We start from the raw sequence: 22,784 nt of genomic DNA, 5'->3' as shown, positions 1-22,784 counted from the left end.
ACCTGTCAATGACTACTTCAGCTTCAACCGCAACAATACACGAGCACACAATAGATACAAACTCAAGGTAAACCGCTACAAACTCGATTGCAGAAACTTCAACTTCAGCAACAGAGTGATCAATGCCTGGAATGCACTATCTGACTCTGTGGTTTCTTCCCCAAACCCCCAAAACTTTAACCTTAGACTGTCTACTGTTGACCTCACCCCATTCCTAAGAGATCCGTAAAGGGGGTGTGCATAAGTGCACCAATGTGCCTACTGTCCCTGTCCTACTGTCATGTTTATACTTATACCTATTATCTCGTACATGTTTGACAAACTAAATAAATAAAATAATAAAGTTGGCATCTTAGACTATCCACCGCAACAGAAAGCTGTAGGACAGATTCTAGGCAGAGAAGGACAACCTGCAGTTCCTTGGCCTAATCACCCCCTGCAAGTTCAGATTTTGATAATAGTGTCTGAGGATCTTTAGTAACTTACTGAAAAGCAGAGAAAAGAGAGACTTGCTACTCCACATACATTTAGCTCTGTCTCCCCTCATTCCCGGTTTCAGCTCCATGAACTACTGCTCTACAGCTGCCAACAGATTCTTTCTGAAGGCCACTGGTCCTTGACAGAGAAAGAATCTCCCAGCTTGGAGGATGCAGGAATTCATATACCCATCTTCCCACATATGGCTAAAGCTGCTTCACCACTCCTGCCATCTACTTGAATAGAATAGAATAACAGAGTTGGAAGGGACCTTGGAGGTCTTCTAGTCCAACCCCCTAAATAGGCAGGAAACCCTACACCATTTCAGATAAATGGTTGTCCAATCTCTTCTTAAAAACTTCCAGTGTTGTAGCATTCGCAACTTCTGGAGGCAAGTTGTTCCACTGATTAATTGTTCTAACTGTCAGGAAATTTCTCCTTAGTTCTAAGTTGCTTTTCTCCTTGATTAGTTTCCACCCATTGCTTCTTGTCCTGCCCTCAGGTGCTTTGGAGAATAAGTTGACCCCCTCTTCTTTGTGGCAGCCCCTGAGATATTGGAACACTATACTTGCTGCCAATTCGTAGAAATGCTGCAGTCATGTTGTGGGTGGCTTGGGCAAACTGTCTAGATGTCTCTTCACTCAACCAAAGAGGCCAAACTATAGGTCTGAAACATTTATTTATTTATTTTATTTTATTTTATTTTAAAAAATTTTATACCGCCCCCCTCTCCTGAAGGACTCGGGGCGGTGAACAGCCAAGATTAAGAAACATCTGATACAAACATTAAAATGCATTTAAAACAAAATTAAATCCAATGGCTTTCCCCAATTTAAAACCCCTTACCCATAAAATTCACCAATAAAAATTCTAAGCCAGCCCGGCGTGCCGAAATAAAAACGTTTTCAGAGCCCAGCGAAAGGTTCGGAGGTCTGGGATCAGTCGTATCCCTGGGGGTAGCTCATTCCAGAGGGCGGGTGCCCCCACAGGGAAGGCTCTTCCCCGGGGGGTCGCCAGTCAACATTGCCTGACCGACGGCACCCTGAGGAGACTCTCTCTGTGGGAGCGTGTTGGCCGGTGGGAGATTATCGGTGGCAGAAGGTGGTCTCGTAAATAACCGGGCCCTAAGCCACGGAGCGCTTTGAAGATGAGAACCAGTACCTTGAAGCGCACCCGGAAGACCACTGGAAGCCAATGCAGCTCGCGCAGGAGAGGTGTTACATGGGAGCGCCATGTCGCCCCCATAAGTACCCCGCGCGGCTGCATTCTGTACCAGTTGGAGCCTCCGGGTGCTCCTCAAGGGGAACCCCATGTAGAAAGCATTGCAGTAGTCCAGGCGGGAAGTGACGAGGGCATGAGTGACCGTGCATAAGGAGTCCCGATCCAGAAAGGGGCGCAACTGGCGTATCAGGTGAACCTGATAGAAAGCCCCCCCCTGGCCACGGCCATCATATGCTCTTCTAAAGACAGCCGTGCATCCAGGAGGACACCCAAGTTATGCGCCCTCTTTGTGGGGGCCAATGTCTCGCCCCCAGTAGCCAGCGATGGCACCAGGTGGCTATATCGGGACGCCGGCAACCACAGCCACTCAGTCTTGGAGGGGTTGAGTCGGAGCCTGTTCCTCCCCATCCAGACCCGCACGGCCTCCAGGCACCGGGACATCACTTCAAGGGCATCGTTAGGGTGGTCTGGGGTGGAGATGTACAGCTGAGTGTCATCAGCGTACAGATGGCACTGCACCCCAAAACCATGGATGATCTCACCCAGCGGCTTCACATAAATGTTGAACAGGAGAGGCGAGAGGACCGACCCTTGCGGCACCCCACAAACCAGGTGCCTTGAGGTCGACCTCTGCCCCCCAGCCAACACAGACTGCGACCGGTCGGAGAGATAGGAGGAGAACCACCATAAAACAGTGCCTCCCACTCCCAACCCCTCCAACTGGCGCAGCATGATACCATGGTCGATGGTATCAAAAGCCGCTGAGAGGTCTAATAGGACCAGAACAGAGGAGCAACCTGTTATGTCCTTATAAGGACATCCGCCCTGATTGGCTGCCAGCCATCGGGCGGGAGATTTGAATCCCTGTCTAGGGGCGGTGCGTCTGCCGGGAGCAAATATAAGGAGAGCTCCGGCAGCGCACCAGCAGTCTTCTTTTACTTGTTACATTGTAAATAAAGCTGTTACATGTATCGAGCTGGTCACGTCTTCTGTTCCTGCGCCTGATCTAACACTGGCGACGAAGGACTAGAGAAGAGAACCTGAGAAAGACTCACGGCACGATCGCCCAACGAGCTGAAGTCACTACACCACAGCGACTTCCAGAATGGCTACCCCTCAAGCCCCGATGACCGCGCTGAACCCATTCGACCCATCCCGGGAGAAGTGGAGGTCATACATGGTCCGATTCCGGCAGTTCCTGCGAGGCAATGGATACCAGAACCTCGATGATGAGAGGAAAAGAGCCCTCTTCCTGGCTCATTGCGGATCGGACGTCCTGGAGATGGCGATTGACCTCGTGGCACCCAGGGACATCGAGGAGATGTCCTGGAACGACCTGCAGGAAGTCCTACAGGAGCACTATGCGCCTACAGGCACCCCCATCGCAAATAGGTTCACCTTCCAGCAAAGAAACCAGCGGGAAGGTGAATCCATCAAGGAATTCGTGGCAGCGCTTCGCCAACTCGCTGCCAACTGTGAGTTCGACAATGTGGACAATGCCATCCGGGACCGCATTGTTTTTGGAATGCGAGATGTGGGGCTGCAAAAGAAATTCCTCAGCAGGAAGAGGATCCCGCTTAAAGACGTCCTCGACGAGGCAACAGCGGCTGAAACGTCGGAGCAAGCAGCCGCCGCAATGGTAAAAGCAAGAGGGATCCATAAGATCCACAAGTCGGGCCCGACCTCATCAGACGAGGCAACCACTCAATCCGAGTCTGATGGGGAAATGGCCGTCCACAAGGTGTCCCGCCCCCCCAGGCGGGAAAACCCACAGCATGGCGACCAGGGAGAGCGATGCGGCAGCTGCAGAGGCGACCACCCCAGGGCAAACTGCAGATGGAGGGACGCGACCTGCCGCCGATGCCTGAAGAGGGGCCACATCGCCGAGGCCTGCAGAGCCACAGACCCAGCCCCGGAACCGCCCAGACCACGATTCCGGGAAAATCGCAAAGATAATCAGAGGACATCCAAACGGTCCTCAAACCAGTCCCGGCGCGGGGAGGAGGAATATCCCCAAAACAGAACGGTGCACCAGACCACCACCATTGCGCACACAAGCGACGAGGGGACCACCAAGTTCCACGTGACGCTGATAGCAGAGGGGTCCCCGTGCAAGATGGAGGTAGACTCCGGATCCGCCTTCTCCATCATGGACTGGCAGCACCTACAACAGCTGAAACCGGCATACAAAAGGACCCAGCTGAAAGCCCCGAAAGACAAACTTGTGGACTTCAACGGGAACCCCATTGAAATCCTAGGCAGAGCCACCATCCACGTGAAGTACAATGACTTTGACGGAAAGCTACCCATCACCATCGTGCAGCACAGCCGACCGAACCTGTTGGGTGTGGAGTGGTTCAAGCCGCTAGGACTTTCACTTCAGGGCATCCACGAGATCCGCAGGGACGAACTCGACTCCATCATCGAAGAGTTCAAGGAAGTCTTCGATGGTAAGCTGGGAAAATTTGTGGGGAGGCCAATCTCTTTTAATCTGGATAAGGGAATCACCCCAATCAGGCTCAAGCCCCGCCGAGTTCCATTTGCCCTGCGGCCTAAAGTAGATGAACAGCTGGATAAGCTGATCGCCCAGGGCGTCCTGGAACCGATCGATCATGCCGCATGGAAGACCCCCATTGTGACCCCACTGAAGCATGATGGGTCTGTGCGCATCTGTGCTGACTACCGTTGCACCATCAACAAGGCGTTGGCACAGAGCGCATACCCAGTCCCAGTGGTGCAACATCTGCTGCATTCCCTGGGATCTGGATCAATTTTCGCGAAACTGGACCTGGCCCAGGCTTACCAGCAACTGCCAGTGGATGACAAAACGGCGGAGGCTCAGACAATTGTCACGCACAGAGGGGCATTTAAATGTAACCGCCTCCAATTTGGAGTCAGCGCTGCCCCTGGTATCTTCCAATCCATGATGGAACGCCTTCTCCAAGGCGTTCCAGGGGTGGTGCCTTACTTCGATGATGTGCTCATCTCCGGTGACTCAAGAGCCCAACTCCTTGAAAGGCTCAGGCTTGTCCTGCAGCGGTTCAAGGCCAAGGGTTTGAGGGTCAGGCGGGACAAGTGCATCATAGGAGTACAGGAAGTCGAGTTCCTGGGCTTCCTCATTGATAGCACAGGCATACACCCCACCAAATCAAAAGTGGAAGCAATCCATGAAGCTCCAAGCCCAAAAAACAAAACGGAGCTTCAGGCTTTCCTTGGGTTGCTCAACTTCTACGCCATTTTCTTAAAACAGAAAGCCACAGTTGCTGAGCCACTCCACCGCCTGCTGGGGAAATCGGCTTCCTGGAAGTGGGGCCAGGAAGAGCAAGCGGCATTCCGGGCCATCAAAGGACTATTGACGTCCAAAAGCGTCCTCATCCAATACAGCGAGACGCTCCCCATCAGACTGACCTGCGACGCGTCGCCTTACGGGGTGGGGGCAGTTCTCAGCCATGAACTGCCCAATGGCTCGGAAGCCCCAATAGCGTACTTCTCAAAGACTATGTCCGGCGCAGAACGGAACTATAGCCAGCTGGACAAAGAAGCCCTGGCCATCGTGGCTGGAGTGAAGCGTTTCCACGAATACCTCTACGGAAGACGCTTCACCATAGTCACAGACCACAAGCCTCTCCTGGGACTCCTCGCAGGCGACCAACCAACCCCGACCTTCATGTCCCCAAGAATGACGAGATGGGCCATCTTCCTAGCTGGCTACTCCTATTGGCTCGTGCACCAGCCAGGCACAGCCATAGGGAACGCTGATGCCCTCAGCAGATGCCCGTCGAAGAAGCCGGTCGAGGACCCAGCCCCCACGCTCCACCTACTTCACATTGATGACGACGCCAGCTGCCCGGTGTCATCCACAGATGTGGCCGTCCACACCCAAAAGGACTCCACACTCCGCCAAGTGAAGTCCTGGATCCTCAGAGGGTGGCCAGCGGAAAAGCCAGAGGAAAGGTTCAGCCCGTTCGCCAGGAAACAGGAGGAGCTGTCCACCATAAAGGGCTGCCTGCTATGGGGAGACAGGGTGCTGATTCCAAGCACTCTGCAACGGCGGACGTTAGAGACCCTGCACAAGGGGCATCCGGGCATCGTCCGCATGAAGGCCCTGGCACGGAGTTATGTCTGGTGGCCCTCCATGGACAGAGACATTGAACAATGGGTCTCCAGATGCGACCCGTGCCAAGAAGTTCGCCCAGCGCCGCCGCAATCCGAAGTTGCGAAGTGGGAGACCCCCAGCAACCCCTGGTCGAGGATCCACATCGACTTCGCGGGTCCGATGCAAGGGCGACACCTCCTCATCGTGGTAGATGCCTTCTCCAAATGGCTCGAGGTGGTGCCCATGGCATCTACCACAACAGACGCAACGATCCGAGCCCTGCGCCGCCTTTTTGCCACACATGGTCTACCGGATGTGCTGGTCTCAGACAATGGCCCCCAGCTCACATCCCTGGCCATGGAGTCCTTCCTGGCAGGACTGGGCATCCGCCACGCCCTGTCCGCCCCCTACAGGCCGGCCGGAAACGGACAAGCCGAACGCATGGTCCGACTGACCAAAGAGGCCCTCACCAAGATGGGCCCGGGGGACTGGCAAGAGCGCATAGACAACTTCCTCCTCACCCAGCACATCACGCCACACGCCACCACCCACAAGAGCCCGGCCGAACTGTTGATGGGCAGAAGGTTGAGGTCACCCTTGGACCGGCTGCACCCCCAATACAGCCCGGAAGTGACCGCAACCGCCAGCCGCCCGCTTCGCGCCTTCAGCAACGGAGATTCAATCTTCGCGCTAAATTTCAGCGGCTCTCCTAAATGGCTGAAAGGGAAGATTGCCAGCACAACCGGCCCCAAATCCTACATCGTCGAGTTGGAAGATGGACAGTTCACGAGACGCCACATCGACCAACTCCGAAAAAGGTGGGGGGGAGCACATGAAAACCAGCCTGACGAGGGAGGCCTACAACACCCCGATGAGGTAGGCCTCCAACACCCCGGCGAGGTAGACCTACCACACCCAGACCAGGTAGGCCTACAACACCCCGACGAGGTAGGCCTACCACACCCCTGCGAGGCAGAGCAGCACCACCCCGACAAGGTCGGCCCAGCCCACTACCAGATGCTGTCACGTCGACAGCCCAGCGAGGTAGACCGGGGCCAACCGCACGGGGGATGGCACCACCAACCCAGCCAGGTGGGCACTGGGCACAACAGGGCCAGGGACCACCAACCCAGCCCGCAAGTAGACCGGTACCTGCCCAGAGGAGGAGCGGTGCACCCCACCAGTGACAGCAGCCTACGCCAGCCCAGCCAAGGAGACCACGGTTCCAGGCGAGTAGACCGGGACCCATCCAAGACGGGCACCCCCCAACCCATGGGCAAGGTTGGCACACGACTCCCCGGCGAGAGGGACCCCCGCCCATCACAAGAGGCAGCCAGGAAACAACACCCCGACCCGGAGGACCCCAGGCACCACCCGACGGTAGACCAGGGACTAGGGGGAAGGGAAAGCCGACAACAACCCGGCCAGGTAGACCTGCACCACCCCGGCAGGGGAGACCGCCGCCGCCCCGCAGAGGTAGTGCCGCAACAACAGCCCGACCAGGTCGACCACCACCGACCAGACGGGGTAGACCAACGCCAGCCCGACCAAGCAGGCCAACACCACCCCTGCGAGGTCGGACAACGCAACACAAGCCAGCACCACCCACAGCCGGCGGGCCGGTCCAGAGGGCACCAAACAGAACCACCACCCACCCGGCACCAGGCCGAACCGCAACCGAACCGCAGCGCCCGGGAGACCAGGGAGGAGCAAACGATGGACTTACCGAGACTCAGACGCTCTTCCCGGGTCGGAACCGAGCCACCGAGACGAGGCGACAGATCCACAGGCCAGGAAGAAGACCATCAGAACCAGCCATCCAAGGTTTGCGGTCCGGCCGGAGGCGCTGGGGGTGACCCCGCTCACTCGACAGCCGAACCAAGCCCGGTTCCGGAGAGGGAGCCGGGAGACGACAGAGCCCCGTCCATCCAGGTCGGAGACGGAGAACAAGTGAGACTGCGCAGGTCAGCTAGGGTGCCGAGGCGTCCGACGTACCTGCGCGATTACGTGACTTTTGTGGACGAGATTTGACAGTCCAGACTAAGGGGGGAGGAGTGTTATGTCCTTATAAGGACATCCGCCCTGATTGGCTGCCAGCCATCGGGCGGGAGATTTGAATCCCTGTCTAGGGGCGGTGCGTCTGCCGGGAGCAAATATAAGGAGAGCTCCGGCAGCGCGCCAGCAGTCTTCTTTTACTTGTTACATTGTAAATAAAGCTGTTACATGTATCGAGCTGGTCACGTCTTCTGTTCCTGCGCCTGATCTAACACAACCCCTGTCCCGAGCCCTCCAGAGATCATCAACCAATGCGACCAATGCCGTTTCCATGCTGTACCCAGGCCTGAAGCCAGACTGGAACAGATCTAGATAGACGGTTTCATCCAGGTACTGCGGGAGCGAAGGTTGGAAACTGGATGATAGTTTGCCAAAACAGCTGCGTCCAGAGAGGGCTTCTTGAGGAGGGGCCTCACCACCGCCTCTTTCAAGGCAGGAGCAAGAAACCCTCACTCAAGGAAGCGTTTATAATACTCTGGAGCCAGCCTCGTGTAACCTCCCGGGTAGCCAGCACCAACCAGGAGGGACACGGGTCCAATAAACATGTGGTTGCGTTCAACTTCCCCAGCATCCTGTCCACGTCCTCGGGGGTCACAGGGTCAAACTCATCCCAGATAACATTCTCAAGACACACCTCGGACAACCCGCCTGAATCCACCCAGTCAGAGTCCAGACCTTCCCGAATTTGAGCGACTTTATCGTGTAGATAATGTGCAAAATCCTCAACACGTCCTTGCAAGGAATCTTCTTGTGCTCCCAGATGGAGAAGGGAGCGGGTCACCCTAAACAAGGCAGCTGGGCGATTATCTGCCGATGCGATAAGAGTGGAAAAGTAGTTACACTTCACCGCTTTTATCGCCACTAAGTAGGTCTTGATATAAGACCTCACTAGTGTACGGTCAGATTCAGAACGACTAGCCCTCCAACTGCTCTCTAGGCGTCTTTTCTGGTGCTTCATCCCCCTCAGCTCCTCGGAGAACCAAGGAGCTGGGCAGATTCGGCACCGGGTCAGAGGCCGCAAAGGCACGAACTGATCTAAAGCACCAGTGGCCGCCCTATCCCAGGCGGCCACCAGGTCTTCCGTCGAGTCGCGAGCCAGAGTCTCAGGAAATGGCCCAAGCTCCATTTGGAACCTATCAGGATCCATCAGGTGCCTGGGGCGGAACCACCTAGTCGGTTCCGCCTCCCTGCGGTGGGGTGTAGCGGTCAGGAAGTCAAGTCTAAGGAGAGAATGGTCTGACCATGACAAGGGTTCAATAACTATATCCCCTGTATCTAGGCCATTCAACCACAGAGACGAAAACCAGGTCCAGCGTGTTTCCTCCTGTGTGAGGGGGCCCTGTGAGGGTCAGGTCCATGGCCGTCATGGAAGCCATGAACTCCCGAGCCACCTCAGATGCTTCACCGATGGACGGCAGGTTGAAATCCCCCATGACTAAAAGCCTGGGGGTATCAACCACCACCCCGGCTATAACATTGAGGAGCTCGGGCAGGGTCGCTGCCACGCAGCAAGGAGCCAGGTACACAACCAGCAGGCCCATCTGCCTCCCATGGCCCCACTTCACAAGGAGAGACTCACAGCTGGCTATCTGAGGTACAGTGGCCTCCCTAGGATCAAGACCTTCCTTTACAATAACCGCCACGCCCCCACCCCTACCCTGGGCCCTCGGCTGATGAAATGCGCGGAATCCTGGTGGGCACATTTCTACGAGGGGAACCCCCCCCTCCAGGCCCAACCAGGTCTCTGTAATACCCACCAAACATGTTGGAAGAAATCATTTAGTTAAGGAAGGTATCCAAACCAGGCCAGAGTTGCAGGAAATCATAAAATCGTAGGGCTGGGAAGGGACCTTGAAGGTCTTCTATTCCAACCCCCTGCTAAGGAGGAAAGCCTAACCAGTGATGGTGAACCTTTCCGCCACCAAGTGCCGAAAAGGTCATGCAGAAATGTCTTGCACGTGCGTGCATGCTCGTCATGGCCGCACTCCAGAAAAGCCGAATGTCTGGGTTCTAGCACGTATGCGCGCCACATGATCAGCTGGCCGGCGCACATGCGCAGGCTGGTTTTCAGCATTGCTACACACATGAAGGGAAAAGCCAAACTTCCGGGTTTTGGCGGGCATACACACCTGACTATCAGCTGGCTGGCACGCATGCGCGCATTGGTTTTCGGCCTTGCCGCATGCGCAAAGGACAGTTGATCATGGCACGCGAATGCACACCAGAAACCCAGAAAACAAACAGGCAAGGTCACGTGTGCCAGGCACCATGGCTTTGCGTGCCAGTTTGGGCACCTGTGCTATAGGTTCGCCATCACGGGCCTATACCATTTCAGACAAATGGTTGTCCAATCTCTTATAAAAACTTCCAGTCTTGGAGCATCCACAACTCTGGGAGGCAAACTGTACCATTGATTAATTGTTCTGTCAGGAAATTTCTCCTTAGTTCTAGGTTGCTTCTCTCCTTCATTTGTTTCCAATCTTTGCTTTTTGGCCGACCCCCAGGTGGTTTGGAGAATAAATCGACTCCCTCATCTCTGTGACTGCCCTCAACGCTGGAAAACAGTTATCATGTTACCTCTGCTTCTTCTCTTTGATAGGTAGACATACCCAGTTCCCTTAATCATCCATCACAAGTAAACAGTGAGGCATCCCTCAGGATTGAAGCAGGAAGGACAGGTACCCTGCCAATCCAACAGACATCACTCTTCTATCTGTCAAACCCTTGATCTGGTCCAGCTTTTATAAAGACAGAAGAAGGCAGGAGATGTCTGCTTATTCCTCTGGTCTCACGAGACACCAACTGACCTAAATCTTATTGGATTACCTTTAAATTAATAATGTCAATACAATGTTATCGTATTTAGTCCATTCCCTCATCCCACTCCCATATCTACTCAGTTGTTCTTGTTCTTGTCAACCATCTTACAGAATCAACAATAACCATATTTGGAATGCTAAACTAACAGCCTATTAATTAGCATTCCGCAAGACAACCTGAATTAGGACTGATTGCCAGAATATTTGTCTTAGTAAATATTTCATTTTGAAACAAAGTAGTTTCTTTAGGGATACAGATGTGTGTGAGCTAAACAGAATGGCTTTGAACGTTTCCTCACATGATGGCCTTTGCAGAGAAAAATTAACAATTTCGATCCTAACAAACTACTCTGAAATAACCTTTATTGAGTTCAATCACCCTAGATAGAGGATTGAAGCCAAAATTTGCTTTGTCAGCCAGCAAATTGAAATTTTGTTGATAAATTTAGTTGATTAATGTGTGTGTGTGTGTGTGTGTGTGTGTGTGTGTGCATTCTCAAAGTTCAGGCAAATATGAAAAGATCAGGTTCTATTAGTTGAACAATTAATTGAATAGGAAGTAGTGATTTACTGAATCTTATTAATGGAAAGCAATGTACAAAGAAAATCTTAAGATTTACATTGGAATATATGGGGAAAGGCCTTTCTTCAAATGATGTGGTCCCATCCCATAATATTCTCTTCTTGAGTTATGTTCTTTGTGGACATGATCTGTAGTCCCCCCGCCCCATTCAGGGTCATCCAGCAAAGAATAGTAGTAAATGATTCCAATTAGAAAAAGAGCCATGCTACTTCCAAACAAATAAATCACTTTATGGCTGAATGTGATGGTTTTTTTCTCATACAAGATGCTAATCTAGAAATGTCTCCTCTCCTTTAATTTCGCTTTAGCATCTGATGTAAAGCCTGCATTGTGTAGACACAGGTGGTAAGTTACTCTTCCTCATAAAGTTGCTTCTTTGGTAGGAATGGCCCTTGACATTGGAAGGCAATCAGTAAGGCTACTCTCTAACATCATCTCTGGACCCTCAGAGTATTCTCCACATCCCAACAGACTGTTCTATTGTTGTTGTTTTTGGTTGTTCCTGATCGAGTAGGTACCTTTTCAACAAGGCATTGGGGTGCAACCATCCAGGGGTGGGCTTCAGATCCTTTAGCAATGAGTTCGCTGCCCTATTGCTGGGTGGGTGTGGCCATAGTGGGCATGGCCTAATCAGCTGTCTGCACCACAGTGGGGGGGCTTTTTCACCCTCCCCAGGCTCCGGAGGTTTTCCTCGAGCCTCCGGGAGGGCAAAAACTGCTTCCTCTGGGGCTCCAGAGGCCCTCCAGAGGCCAGAAACAGGCCCGTTTCCAGATTTCCGGAACCTCCGGGTAGGCCCGTTTTTTGCCCTCCCAGACCCACCGTGCGGCTCCTGCACTTACCTGGAATGATGAACGGGCTGTGTGGAGACTCCTGGGAGGGGCGGGGAGGGGTGGGCATGGCCAGCCAGGGGTGGCATTTGGGGGTTTGCCGAACCCCGGTGATCCTTGGCTAGAGGATCACCCGAACCCTGCCGAACCCCCAGGAGCCCACCCCTGCAACCCTCCACAATCCTGTTGTCCACAAGTACATAGGAATTTATATGATAACCAGAAGCGCTCTTGGCTATAAAGACTAAGTAGGGTGCTGTGCTCTATAGCAGCCCAACCTCCCACTTAATTGTGCTTTTCTTAAGGTGACCAGATGTCCCGCTTTTGGCGGGACAGTCCCGCTTTTGAGCAATTTGTCCCGCGTCCCGCGGCGTTTCAAAAAAGTCCCGATTTTTCTTGAGCCCCAGCTGATGGCTAGAAGAAAAAAAACTGTTTAAACTCTTGCCCGGGGCTTCAAAGGGCCGCCCTACAGGCAATCAGTGTAAAGCAGTTTTTTTTTCCCCTAGCTAAGCTTCAGAAACGAAACCGAAACCAGGGTCTTTGGTGCAGCGTGACAAAATGAGGCAGAGAGAGATTTATTTTTATTTTTATTTTTCCTCCCCAAAAAAGGTAGGTGAAAAACTGCAAACAATGGGAAATTTAGGAGGAGAGTTCAAGATTTTAAAACACAAAGGAAAAAAAGCTGTATTTAACTAGGGAATTGTAATAATTGAGATACTATTAATTGTATATTGTGTTGAAAGCAGAAATGGTTAAGTTGTGGTTCGGAGGAATATATGGGAGAAATTATTTGGTTTATTATTATTGGTAAATATAATTAATTGATTTGTAAGAAATTGGATTGCATGGAAATAATTGGAATATTCATGTTCATATTGATTAATATACAAAAAAGATAGTTTTATAACTAATTGATTTATATTAAAATGTTGAATTTGTATTAAACAACTGTATTACATAATTACATAATTAAACAATGTGAGGATGGATATAAAAATAGATGACAATGGGAAGGGGTATAATATAGAATAGAAGGGAAAAATTGAATTTGATTAAGATTAGAGATGAGGATGAAGGGTAATATTGGTTTTTTTAAAAAATAGATGAGGAATAAATATGGCAAAAAGGAAATATAGAAATTGTAAATTTAATTGAAATGACTAAACGCTGTTTAAATTTGTGAACCAGCCAAATATTCTGTTCAAAGAAAATACATTGTATGTTTGTATGTGTGTTTCTAATTATTGCTATTTATTCATATTTGTTCTCTTTTATTCTTTAAAGTTTAACAATTCATTCTTTATCTTAATATCTTTATATTTGCTTGGGGTTGGCTTTCTTCCCTTTCATCTTTTTTATTGTACAGCAATCTTTCTCCTCAAACCTACCACCTCTCTCTTTTCTTTCCTTCTTACTTTCTCTTCCTCCCACCCTCTTTTTCTCCTCCCTACTTCCTCTTTCTTTCTCCTTCTCCTCCTCTCTTCCTCCCTCTTTTACCTTCACTCCTACTCTAATTTCCATTCCTTCATCCCTCTCTATTGCTGTAATCCTTTAATGGATATGGACTACTCAGAGGGCTGAAAAAGTTATTTTTGACTGGTCCTCACACTTTTGACCAGTCCTCGAACTTATGACTGTCCTCACATTTTACATTTTTGCCCTATCTTGTCATCATGGTGAAGAGAAGCAGTTGTGAAATGAGTGACATGGTTGTTAAGAATGCTGCACGGGCATAAATGTGAGGATGGTCATAAGTTCGAGGACTGGTCAAAAGTGTGAGGACCAGTCAAAAATAACTTTTTCAGCCCTCTGAGTAGTCCATATGCACAAAAGGACTAACCAGAGGGCTGAAAAAAGTCATTTCTGACAGGTCCTCGCACTTTTGACCAGTCCTCGAACTTACGACTGTCCTCACATTTTACATTTTTGCCCTATCTTGTCACCATGTTGAAGAGAAGCAGTTGTGAAATGAGTGACATGGTTGTTAAGAATGCTGCACGGGCATAAATGTGAGGATGGTCATAAGTGTGAGGACCAGTCAAAAGTGCGAGGACCTGTCAGAAATGACTTTTTTCAGCCCTCTGGTTAGTCCTTTTGTGCATATGGACTACTCAGAGGGCTGAAAAAGTTATTTTTGACTGGTCCTCACACTTTTGACCAGTCCTCGAACTTACGACTGTCCTCACATTTTACATTTTTGCCCTATCTTGTCACCTTGTTGAAGAGAAGCAGTTGTGAAATGAGTGACATGGTTGTTAAGAATGCTGCACGGGCATAAATGTGAGGATGGTCATAAGTGTGAGGACCAGTCAAAAGTGTGAGGACCTGTCAGAAATGACTTTTCAGCCCTCTGAGTAGTCCCTATACACATAGCCATGGCCACCCGGTCACATGACCAGGTAGCCACGCCCACCCAGTCACATGGCCTCCAAGCCACGCCCACACAATAAGCCACACCCACAATGGTGTCCTTCTTACCAATGTTAAAATCTGTTCACCTTACCCTATAGACATAGCCATGGCCACCCGGTCACATGACCAGCTAGCCACGCCCACCCAGTCACATGACCAGCTAGCCACGCCCACAAAATAAGCCACGCCCACAATGTCCCTCTTTACCAATGTTAAAATCTGGTCACCTTAGCTTTTCTTCATTAAAATAATCTTCATTATGGAAGTGGGCTCGCTCAAAATTTGACTACAGCCTAAGTTAGACCATGATTTTGCTGTTGGAAAGATACTCTACTCCAGGACAAATGAACATATAGACAAAAAGACAGCTAATGTGGGTGAGGAAAATAGATGCCTATTCCACATATGCCATTCTCATCTGATTACTCCTTACCTTTCAGTTTCTCACCAAACATAGTAAGGAAGACCGTAAAGTTGATGGCACCTGGAGCTTCCTTGATCATTGCTTCCAACTCTTCCATTTTAACATTCATACGCCCTGTAATGTAATGTTCTGATTATGTACTGTGAAAGCCAAGGAAATATCAAATGCAGTAATGAATAAAGTCACGATGGTCTGGAAGAACAGAAGATGATTGCTAAAATATTACTAATATTACCAAGCCAAATAAGGCTTCTATATAACAGTATCAGGGGCTCTTGGTGCTCTCTGAACTTGGTTGTTGTTGTTGTTTGCAGACGTTCCATTACCAAACTAGATAAAATCATTAGTATACTGATGATGTTACCTAGTTTGGTAATGAAATGTCTACAAGAAAACAACCAAGTTCAGAGAGCACCAAGGGTCCTCATTCCAACCCTGAACTACAAATATTCTCTATTACGTCTACATATGTTCTATATTCTGATATTTCAATTTGACTTTATCTAATTTCACTGAAGTTATTAGACTAACTAACTATATAAACTTATTCCTTTTGGGGAATAAGCTGGCAAATCTTGGCTATCAGCTGTAGCCGCCCCTGTGCTACATGCAACATTCCCTGCTAATAATAAGGACAGTGTCAAATAATTTTAGCATGGTTGGCCAGTATGGCACAAGCCCAGTTAAAGTCCAGTTTTCCCCATCCATGTGTATGTTGTTCTATGCAATCCAGGATCTCTAACCTAGAGGCTGTCTTCACTGGCCAACATACTGTTGCCCACATGCCAACTAAGAAGTACTTGCAGTGTGCTGATACACACTCAGGATAACCCCTCCTCCAGTGGTGGAATTCAAATTTTTTTACTTGGTGGGCGTGGCTTGATGAGCATGGTGTGGCTTGGTGGGGGTGACTTGGTGGGCGTGGCAGGGGAAGGATATTGCAAAATCTCCATTCCCACCCCATTCCAGGGAAGGATACTGCAAAATCCCCATTCCCTCCCCACTCCTGGGGGAAGGATACTTCAAAATCTCCATTCCCACCCCACTCCAGGGGAAGGATACTTCAAAATCTCCATTCCCACCCCACTCCAGGAGAAGGATACTTCAAAATCTCCATTCTCACCCCACTCCTGGGGGAAGGATACTGCAAAATCCCCATTCCCGCCCCACTCTGAAGCCAGCCAGAGGTGGTATTTGCCAGTTCTCCAAACTACTCAAAATTTCCACTACTGGTTCTCCAGAACCTGTCAGAACCTGCTGAATTTCACCCCTGCCCTCTTCCAAAGAAACTTTTTTTAAAAAATAAAAGACTATCACAGTAAACGACACTTCTTTCTGTGACTCTTTGTCTTTACCCAGTGCAGCAAATGTGTCTCTCAGGTCAGCCTTGTCAATGAAGCCATCTCGGTTCTGATCCATGATAGTGAATGCCTATTGAGGAACAAAACATGAATCAACGTTTGGAATCCTACAAAGAACCAGCAGATCCTGGATGCTCTTCAAACTTTTGTATCAGAAGACAGGAACTTCTGAAGTTTAATGAATATTCATTGTCACGACCGACTTTTAAAAAGCTTCTTATGATTCGTCTGCCAAGTTATAGCTGCCAACCTGAAGGCAGGGCAAGAAGCAATGGATGGAAACTAATCAAGGAGAGAAGCAACCTAGAACTAAGGAGAAATCTCCTGACAGTTAGAACAATAAATCAGTGGAACGACTTGCCTCCAGAAGTTGTGGGTGGTCCAACACTGGAGATTTTTAAGAGATTGGACAACCATTTATTCGAAATGGTATAGGGTTTCCTGCCTGAGCAGGGGGTTGGACTAGAAGACTTCCAATTCTGTTATTCTGTTAATAGCAGTAGCAGTTAGACTTATATACCATTTCACGGTGCTTTACAGCCCTCTCTAAGCGGTGTACAGAATCAGCCTTTGGCCCCCAACGATCTGGGTCCTCATTTCATCAACCTCGGAAGGATGGAAGGCTGATCAACCTTGAGCCTGGGGAGATTCGAACTGCAGGCAGCCGGCAGTCAGCAGAAGTAGCCTGCAGTACTGCACTCTAACCACTGTGCCACTGAGGCTCTTAACCTACCCACACACCCCAGTCCCGTGATCACATTTCAGGCGCTTGGCAACTGACTCGCATTTACAACTGGTTATAGTGGTGTCTAGTCATGTCATTGCGATTTACAATGATTTATGTTTCAGAAAAAAATGGCATCCAGTGGCACTCCCATTGGATATGCTGGAGTCACTTAATGACCATGAGATTCACTTAACAACCGTGGTGACTTGCTTTATGACTCATAGAATTGAGTCCAGTCATGTGATACCCTGAATTATGACTGCAATGATATGACCAGAATTCCAGGCTATGTTGTGGACATAATTCGAGAACACCTGTAAAGCATCCCAGTCGTTACCACAGGTGTAACAAACTCTGACTCCCTGTATAAAGTATTTCATACGGATAGTTGCTACTCCACCTTTTCAATGTGGCCCTGCAAGTATAGGCAATCTGATAGGACCAGGGGTGGGCTGCTGGGGGTTCGCACAGGTTTAGGTGATCCTCTAGCTAGGATTCTGCCCAGTTCAGCGAATCCCCAAATCCCATGCCTGGCTGGCCCTGCCCACCCCTCCCTGCCCCTCCCACCCCTCCCTGCCCCCCCCCAAGAATCTTCACAAAGCCCATTTTGGATGCCAGGTAAGTACAGGGCTCATGTGGAGGTTCTGGGAGGGTGAAAAACAGGCCTCTCAGAAGTTCCGGAAGGCCGGAAACGGGCCATTTCTGGCCTCCTGGAGGCTCCAGGAAAGCCTCCGGAGCCTGAGGAGGGTGAAAAATGGTGCAGGAGGCTGACTAGGCCATGCCCACCATGGCCACGCCCACTCAGCAACAGGGCAGCGAACCCGTTGCTGAGATTTTTGAAGCCCACCCCTGGATAGGAGCCCACCTGAGATCTCAAAGTTTACTTGAGATCAGGTGTAGAAACTGAAAAATGCTTGCTACAGTGCCCTCAAATATTTTGCATAAAGATTGCTGCACAATCGTTTATTTATTTATTTATTTTGCAGTTTGGCCTTCTGTTTATAATCCTCCTTCTAGACGGTATGATAAATAAAGACTCCTTTGCATAATTTTTACTTTTTAAAATGAATATCCTGAGCGGTTAAATAACTATTACATTGTCTAGCCAGAATAAATAGGATGAGGATGATGATGAGGATGATGATGATGATGATGATGATGATGATGATAAATAAAATAAATAAGTAAATAAATAAATTTATTTCTATACCGCCCTTCTCCCAAAGGACTCAGGGCGGTGTACAGCCTATTAAAAGCACAAAGACAGACATCAGTTAAAAATAATTAAAATTATTAAATAATTTCAGATTTAAAACCCCAAAAATTTAAAAGACCCAATTTAAAAACCATTACATTGATAGCCCGGCCTGGCGGAACAGCAGGGTCTTGAGGGCACAGCGAAATACACGGAGGTTGGAGATCTTACGCATTTCCGGGGGCACTTCACAAAAAGGGACTCACATCCGGCTATCTGAGGAACAGTGGTCTCCCTCGGACAAAGACTTTCCCTAATAATTGCCGCCACTCCCCCACCCTTCCCCTGAGCCTTTGGCTGATGAAATGCATGGAAACCTGGTAGGCACATTTCAACGAGGGGGACCCCCCCCTCCTGGCCCAACCAGGGCTTCATAATACCTGCCAGGTCTACACCCCCCTCCAAGATAAGATCGCAAATGAGGGGGGCTTTGTTAACAACCGACCTGGCATTACATAACATCAGCCGCAGACTCAGGGCCTGAGGCTCTGTGCAACCCCAGACACGAGTCGCGCATTGGAGGCCAGAGTGCGCAATCATTCGTAAACAGCGTATGCGCACCCCCGGAACATGATATGGCCCCCTGCGCCTGTCATATCTGCCCCTCCCACTTATTATTTCAATTGCACTGCCCTTCCTATCACCCCCTGCTCCCTGGTCAAATTTCCTTTCACGACCCCTACGCTGTGTCCAATCGACCCATCACCCCGCTCAGTGGCTATATGGACCCCCCCAGGTCCATCTTTACAGCCCCCTCCCCTCCTCCCTGGTCCCCTTAAAATTTTCATTAAAAATTTTAATAAAAAGCCCCTCACCCTCCTCCTCGTCCCATGCCACCTCTCGGGGTCCCAAAACCCGTCATTAAGGTAGGCCCTCGATAGTGTAGAGGGCCAGGCCTGCGAGAGGGGGGAGTCTCGCAGCCAAAGATGGATGATGGATGATATTAAATATGCTCATGATGGATGATATTAAAAATCTCCACCATCACAAACAGGAATGATTTTTAATCCTTTTCAATTATCTCAGCACAATCTTAACCAATCCCATTTGATGCTTCCCAGGTGTGTTGCACTGCAGTTCATATTATCCCCAGCTAGCATGGCCATTATCCATGTTGGCTGGATACGTTGGGAATTGCGGTCCATCAGACATGAATGGCAGACTTCAAATTTCAATCAAACCCCTTTGATTTAGCAAATAAAGCTTTAATTGCTGCTCTTTTAAAATTGCAAGTTATCGGTAAACCATCTGCTCTGCTTCATAAATAAGATGTACTTGCAGCATCAAATTGTCTTTCCCTCCACCCCCCATTCTACTGGATGTTAAGTTTATTATTCCAGAGCTAGGTTGGTTTTCAAGAGCCCTTGGTAGTAGCAACCGTGTGATCCAAGTTTTGTCTTTTTGTACAGGCAAAGACATCACAAATACACAGGACAATGCTTCAACTGTGTGGTTGTGGACACAGCCTTGACTTCTTTGTGTCCTTCCCTCCCTCCAGGGTGCAGGATAAATGACATTACACAGGGGTGGATTCTACTTACCTTTACTACCAGTTCACAGCAGGGCCTTGCATGCGTGCTTGCTTCACTTGCGCGCACACGCGCTCTTCTGCACATGTGCAGAAGCATTTTGATGACGTCAGGGTCGGTGGCAGAACCTCCCGCCAGTTTTACTACTGGTTCTATAGAACCGGTGCGAACCGGGGGCAACCCACCACTAATATTACAGGTAGGATCATGATGGCAATTGTGGGGGCCAGAACTGCCACAGTTAAGCAACACGGTCATAAAGGACAGTGTCCCATGATTGTGTCACTTAGCAACTGCAACTCTGGCAGACTCAATTTGCCATCCTTAAGTGAGGACCACACAGATTGTTAAGTAACGATCTCACGCGATCGCAACTTTTGACTTCCTGAGGGCATTGACTTTGCATGTGGGAAGTTGGCAAAAAATATCAAAAATCACAATTGTGTGGCTGTGGGGATGTCGCAATCGGTGGAACTACAAGGACTTGTCCATTTGTCCAACACTGTTGTGAATTTGAACTGCAGAACAAGTAGACATTAAATGAGGACTACTTGTAAGCCTTTTTCTCCGCCATTCACACGTCAAAAATGGAAGTGACCCACATTAGATGCCAGCTCTCCCTCCAAGCTCCTTTGTCCTCCATAATACAATTTCCACCCCACCGGACCATATAAGAAAGAAAGAGCTCCATTTTATTTTGTCTTCCCAAACAATTAATTTAAAATCATGAAGCAGCAAATGGAATGTACCTCCTTAAATTCCTGAATCTGGCTTTGTTCAAACATGGACAAAACATTGGCGCTGCCCTCTTCTTTCCTCTGCTTTGCCATTTTGGGAGCCTATGAATTAAAAACAAGAAGAATCATATTAGACAGAAACCACCTTGACATTTCTGAGGAGCTTTTAATACCTGCCATAATCTTGTAATGGACAGAAGGAATCACTCTGAGTACGGGTGTCAAATTCAAGGCCTGGGGGCAGGATGTGGCCCATGGGTTGCTTAGATCTGGCCCGTGGGCTCAAACACAATCCTGATGTGGCCCTCAATGAAATCGAGTTTGACACCCCTCACCTTGAGGAATAGGAGGAAGAGCCATGACCAAGACTTTCATCAAATCAAAGGGATCTGAGTCTGGGACAGAACCAGTGGTGGGATTCAGCTGGTTCGGGCCAGTTCAGGTGAACCGGTAGTTAAATTGTTGGCTGGCCCTACCCCTCCCCACCATGCTTCTTCCAGGAGTCCTCACGTGTCCCATTTTGGCTCCCAGGTAAGTGCAGGGAGGCCTACTAGGCCCAAAAAGGAGCGCGGGGGGAGGTGTGGTAAGTCCCCCCACAACCCGTTTTCACTCCCAGGAGGCTGCAGGGAGGCCTCCTAGGCCCAAAAGAGGGCACGGGGCGGTGGCACATCCCCGCCATGGTCCGTTTTTGCTCCCAGGAGGCTGCAGGGAGGCCTCCTAGGCCCAAAACAGGGCACGGAGGGGTGGCGCATCCCCCCCATGGTCCGTTTTTGCTCCTGGGGGATGCAGGGAGGCCTCCTAGGCCCAAAACAGGGCACGGAGGGGTGGCACATCCCCCCCATGGCCCGTTTTTGCTCCCAGGGGGATGCATGAGACCGAGTGTTGCCTGTCACACCCACTGGCCACACCCACCATGGCTATGCTCACCCAGCCGGTCATTAGGGCAGAAAACCAGTTGTTAAATTATTTGAACCCCACCACTGGACAGAACTGTAAAATGAGAAAGGATCTCAGACCAGACCTCTCTATTCTTTCAAAGATAAAGGGTGGGGGGGAGGCACATTCAGACTAGCAAGATTCTGTTATTGTAGCCCTATAACAAAAGTATTAGTATTCATGACTTTAGTTTCCTACTCTTGAAGGACTAACAGGTCCCTGCTACACTGGTTTGATTTTGTTTCAACCAGGTCATTTCTTGAGGGGAGGGAAATCAAAACAATTAAGATTGTGGCCATAGTCATGCAATCACAGCTCAACTCTACTTTTAACTCTGACGTGCCACATAGAAGGGATTAAATAAGAAAATAGAAAATTAACAGCATGTACCCTAACCAGAACTATGATCAAATATAATGCAGCTCAAGAGTACTTTCCATAAATCCCAACTTCATATAGTTATTATCATGATGAAGCACATTGTTTAATAACTTGATATAATTAGCACTATTACTAACAGTTAATCTATTGTTAGAAAGTTTTACAAGTGTTAGTTTATTTATTTCTTTTAGTATAAAGTGGTGACCTAGTTGATATTCCATTTTGCCATTGGAGTTGGAGAAGTCTAGCTTTATAATGTCTATTTTGCATTTTTTTTCCTATTGATGTCTATTGTGGTTTGCATAATTAGTTTCTAAGTGCAACATAATTAATGTATTATTGTTCTCGTTAACTGTTCCACTGCTAGTAGTAGTGATTTCAGAAATTCCTTGATGTGGATAACATAGTTATATAGTTTAGACATTAGATGGCAGTAGGCTAGGAATGATGATTAATGTCTTTTCAGTTTCTCATTTTCCAAGGCTGAATTTATTTTCAGCAGCTTACTTTATTTATTTACTTATCAAATTTCTACACTGCCTATCTCATCTAAACGACTCTGGGTGGTTTACAAATAACAATGTAATGTAACAATATAATGTTTTGAAGGGTGCATGAAAGTCAATCTGTGCATAGTCTCCAGTACACAGATTTTCTGTGCCATTTGATCTGCATGAAGGTTAACAAGTAATTTTCTCTACTTGAATACATTTTAAATCACATCACATACCTGTACAATTAGCACAGGGGCCCCACAAGGCTGTGTGCTCTCTCCACTTCTCTTCTCTCTATATACCAATGACTGCATCTCAAACGATCCATCTGTTAACTACTAAGTTCACAGATGACACAACAGGGATCGGTCTCATTCGAGACAATGATGAATCCGCATACAGATGGGAGGTTGAACAACTAGCCTCGTGGTGCGACCAGAACAATCTGGA

At 49.0% G+C, this 22,784-nt stretch overlaps 1 protein-coding gene across 1 annotated transcript in view; it reads right to left on the bottom strand.

Annotated features, from left to right (window-relative positions):
• MYL10 (myosin light chain 10) overlaps positions 1-22,784 on the bottom strand; it is a 53,477-nt gene that overhangs the window by 18,963 nt on the left and 11,730 nt on the right. The window contains exons 2-4 of the mRNA XM_070945791.1: positions 20,536-20,625; positions 16,270-16,345; positions 14,924-15,028 (exon numbers count right to left, since the gene is read on the bottom strand). Coding sequence (XP_070801892.1) covers positions 14,924-15,028; positions 16,270-16,345; positions 20,536-20,625 — 271 coding nt within the window. The remainder of the gene's footprint in view (positions 1-14,923; positions 15,029-16,269; positions 16,346-20,535; positions 20,626-22,784) is intronic.

This window comes from Pituophis catenifer, unplaced genomic scaffold (genome assembly GCF_029215685.1).
Source record: "Pituophis catenifer annectens isolate HBS135680 unplaced genomic scaffold, rPitCat1.0.hap2 SCAF_1, whole genome shotgun sequence".
NCBI lineage: Eukaryota > Metazoa > Chordata > Lepidosauria > Squamata > Colubridae > Pituophis > Pituophis catenifer.
The sequence above is the reverse complement of the archived record's forward strand: the minus strand, read 5'-3'. Positions and strand labels throughout refer to the sequence as shown.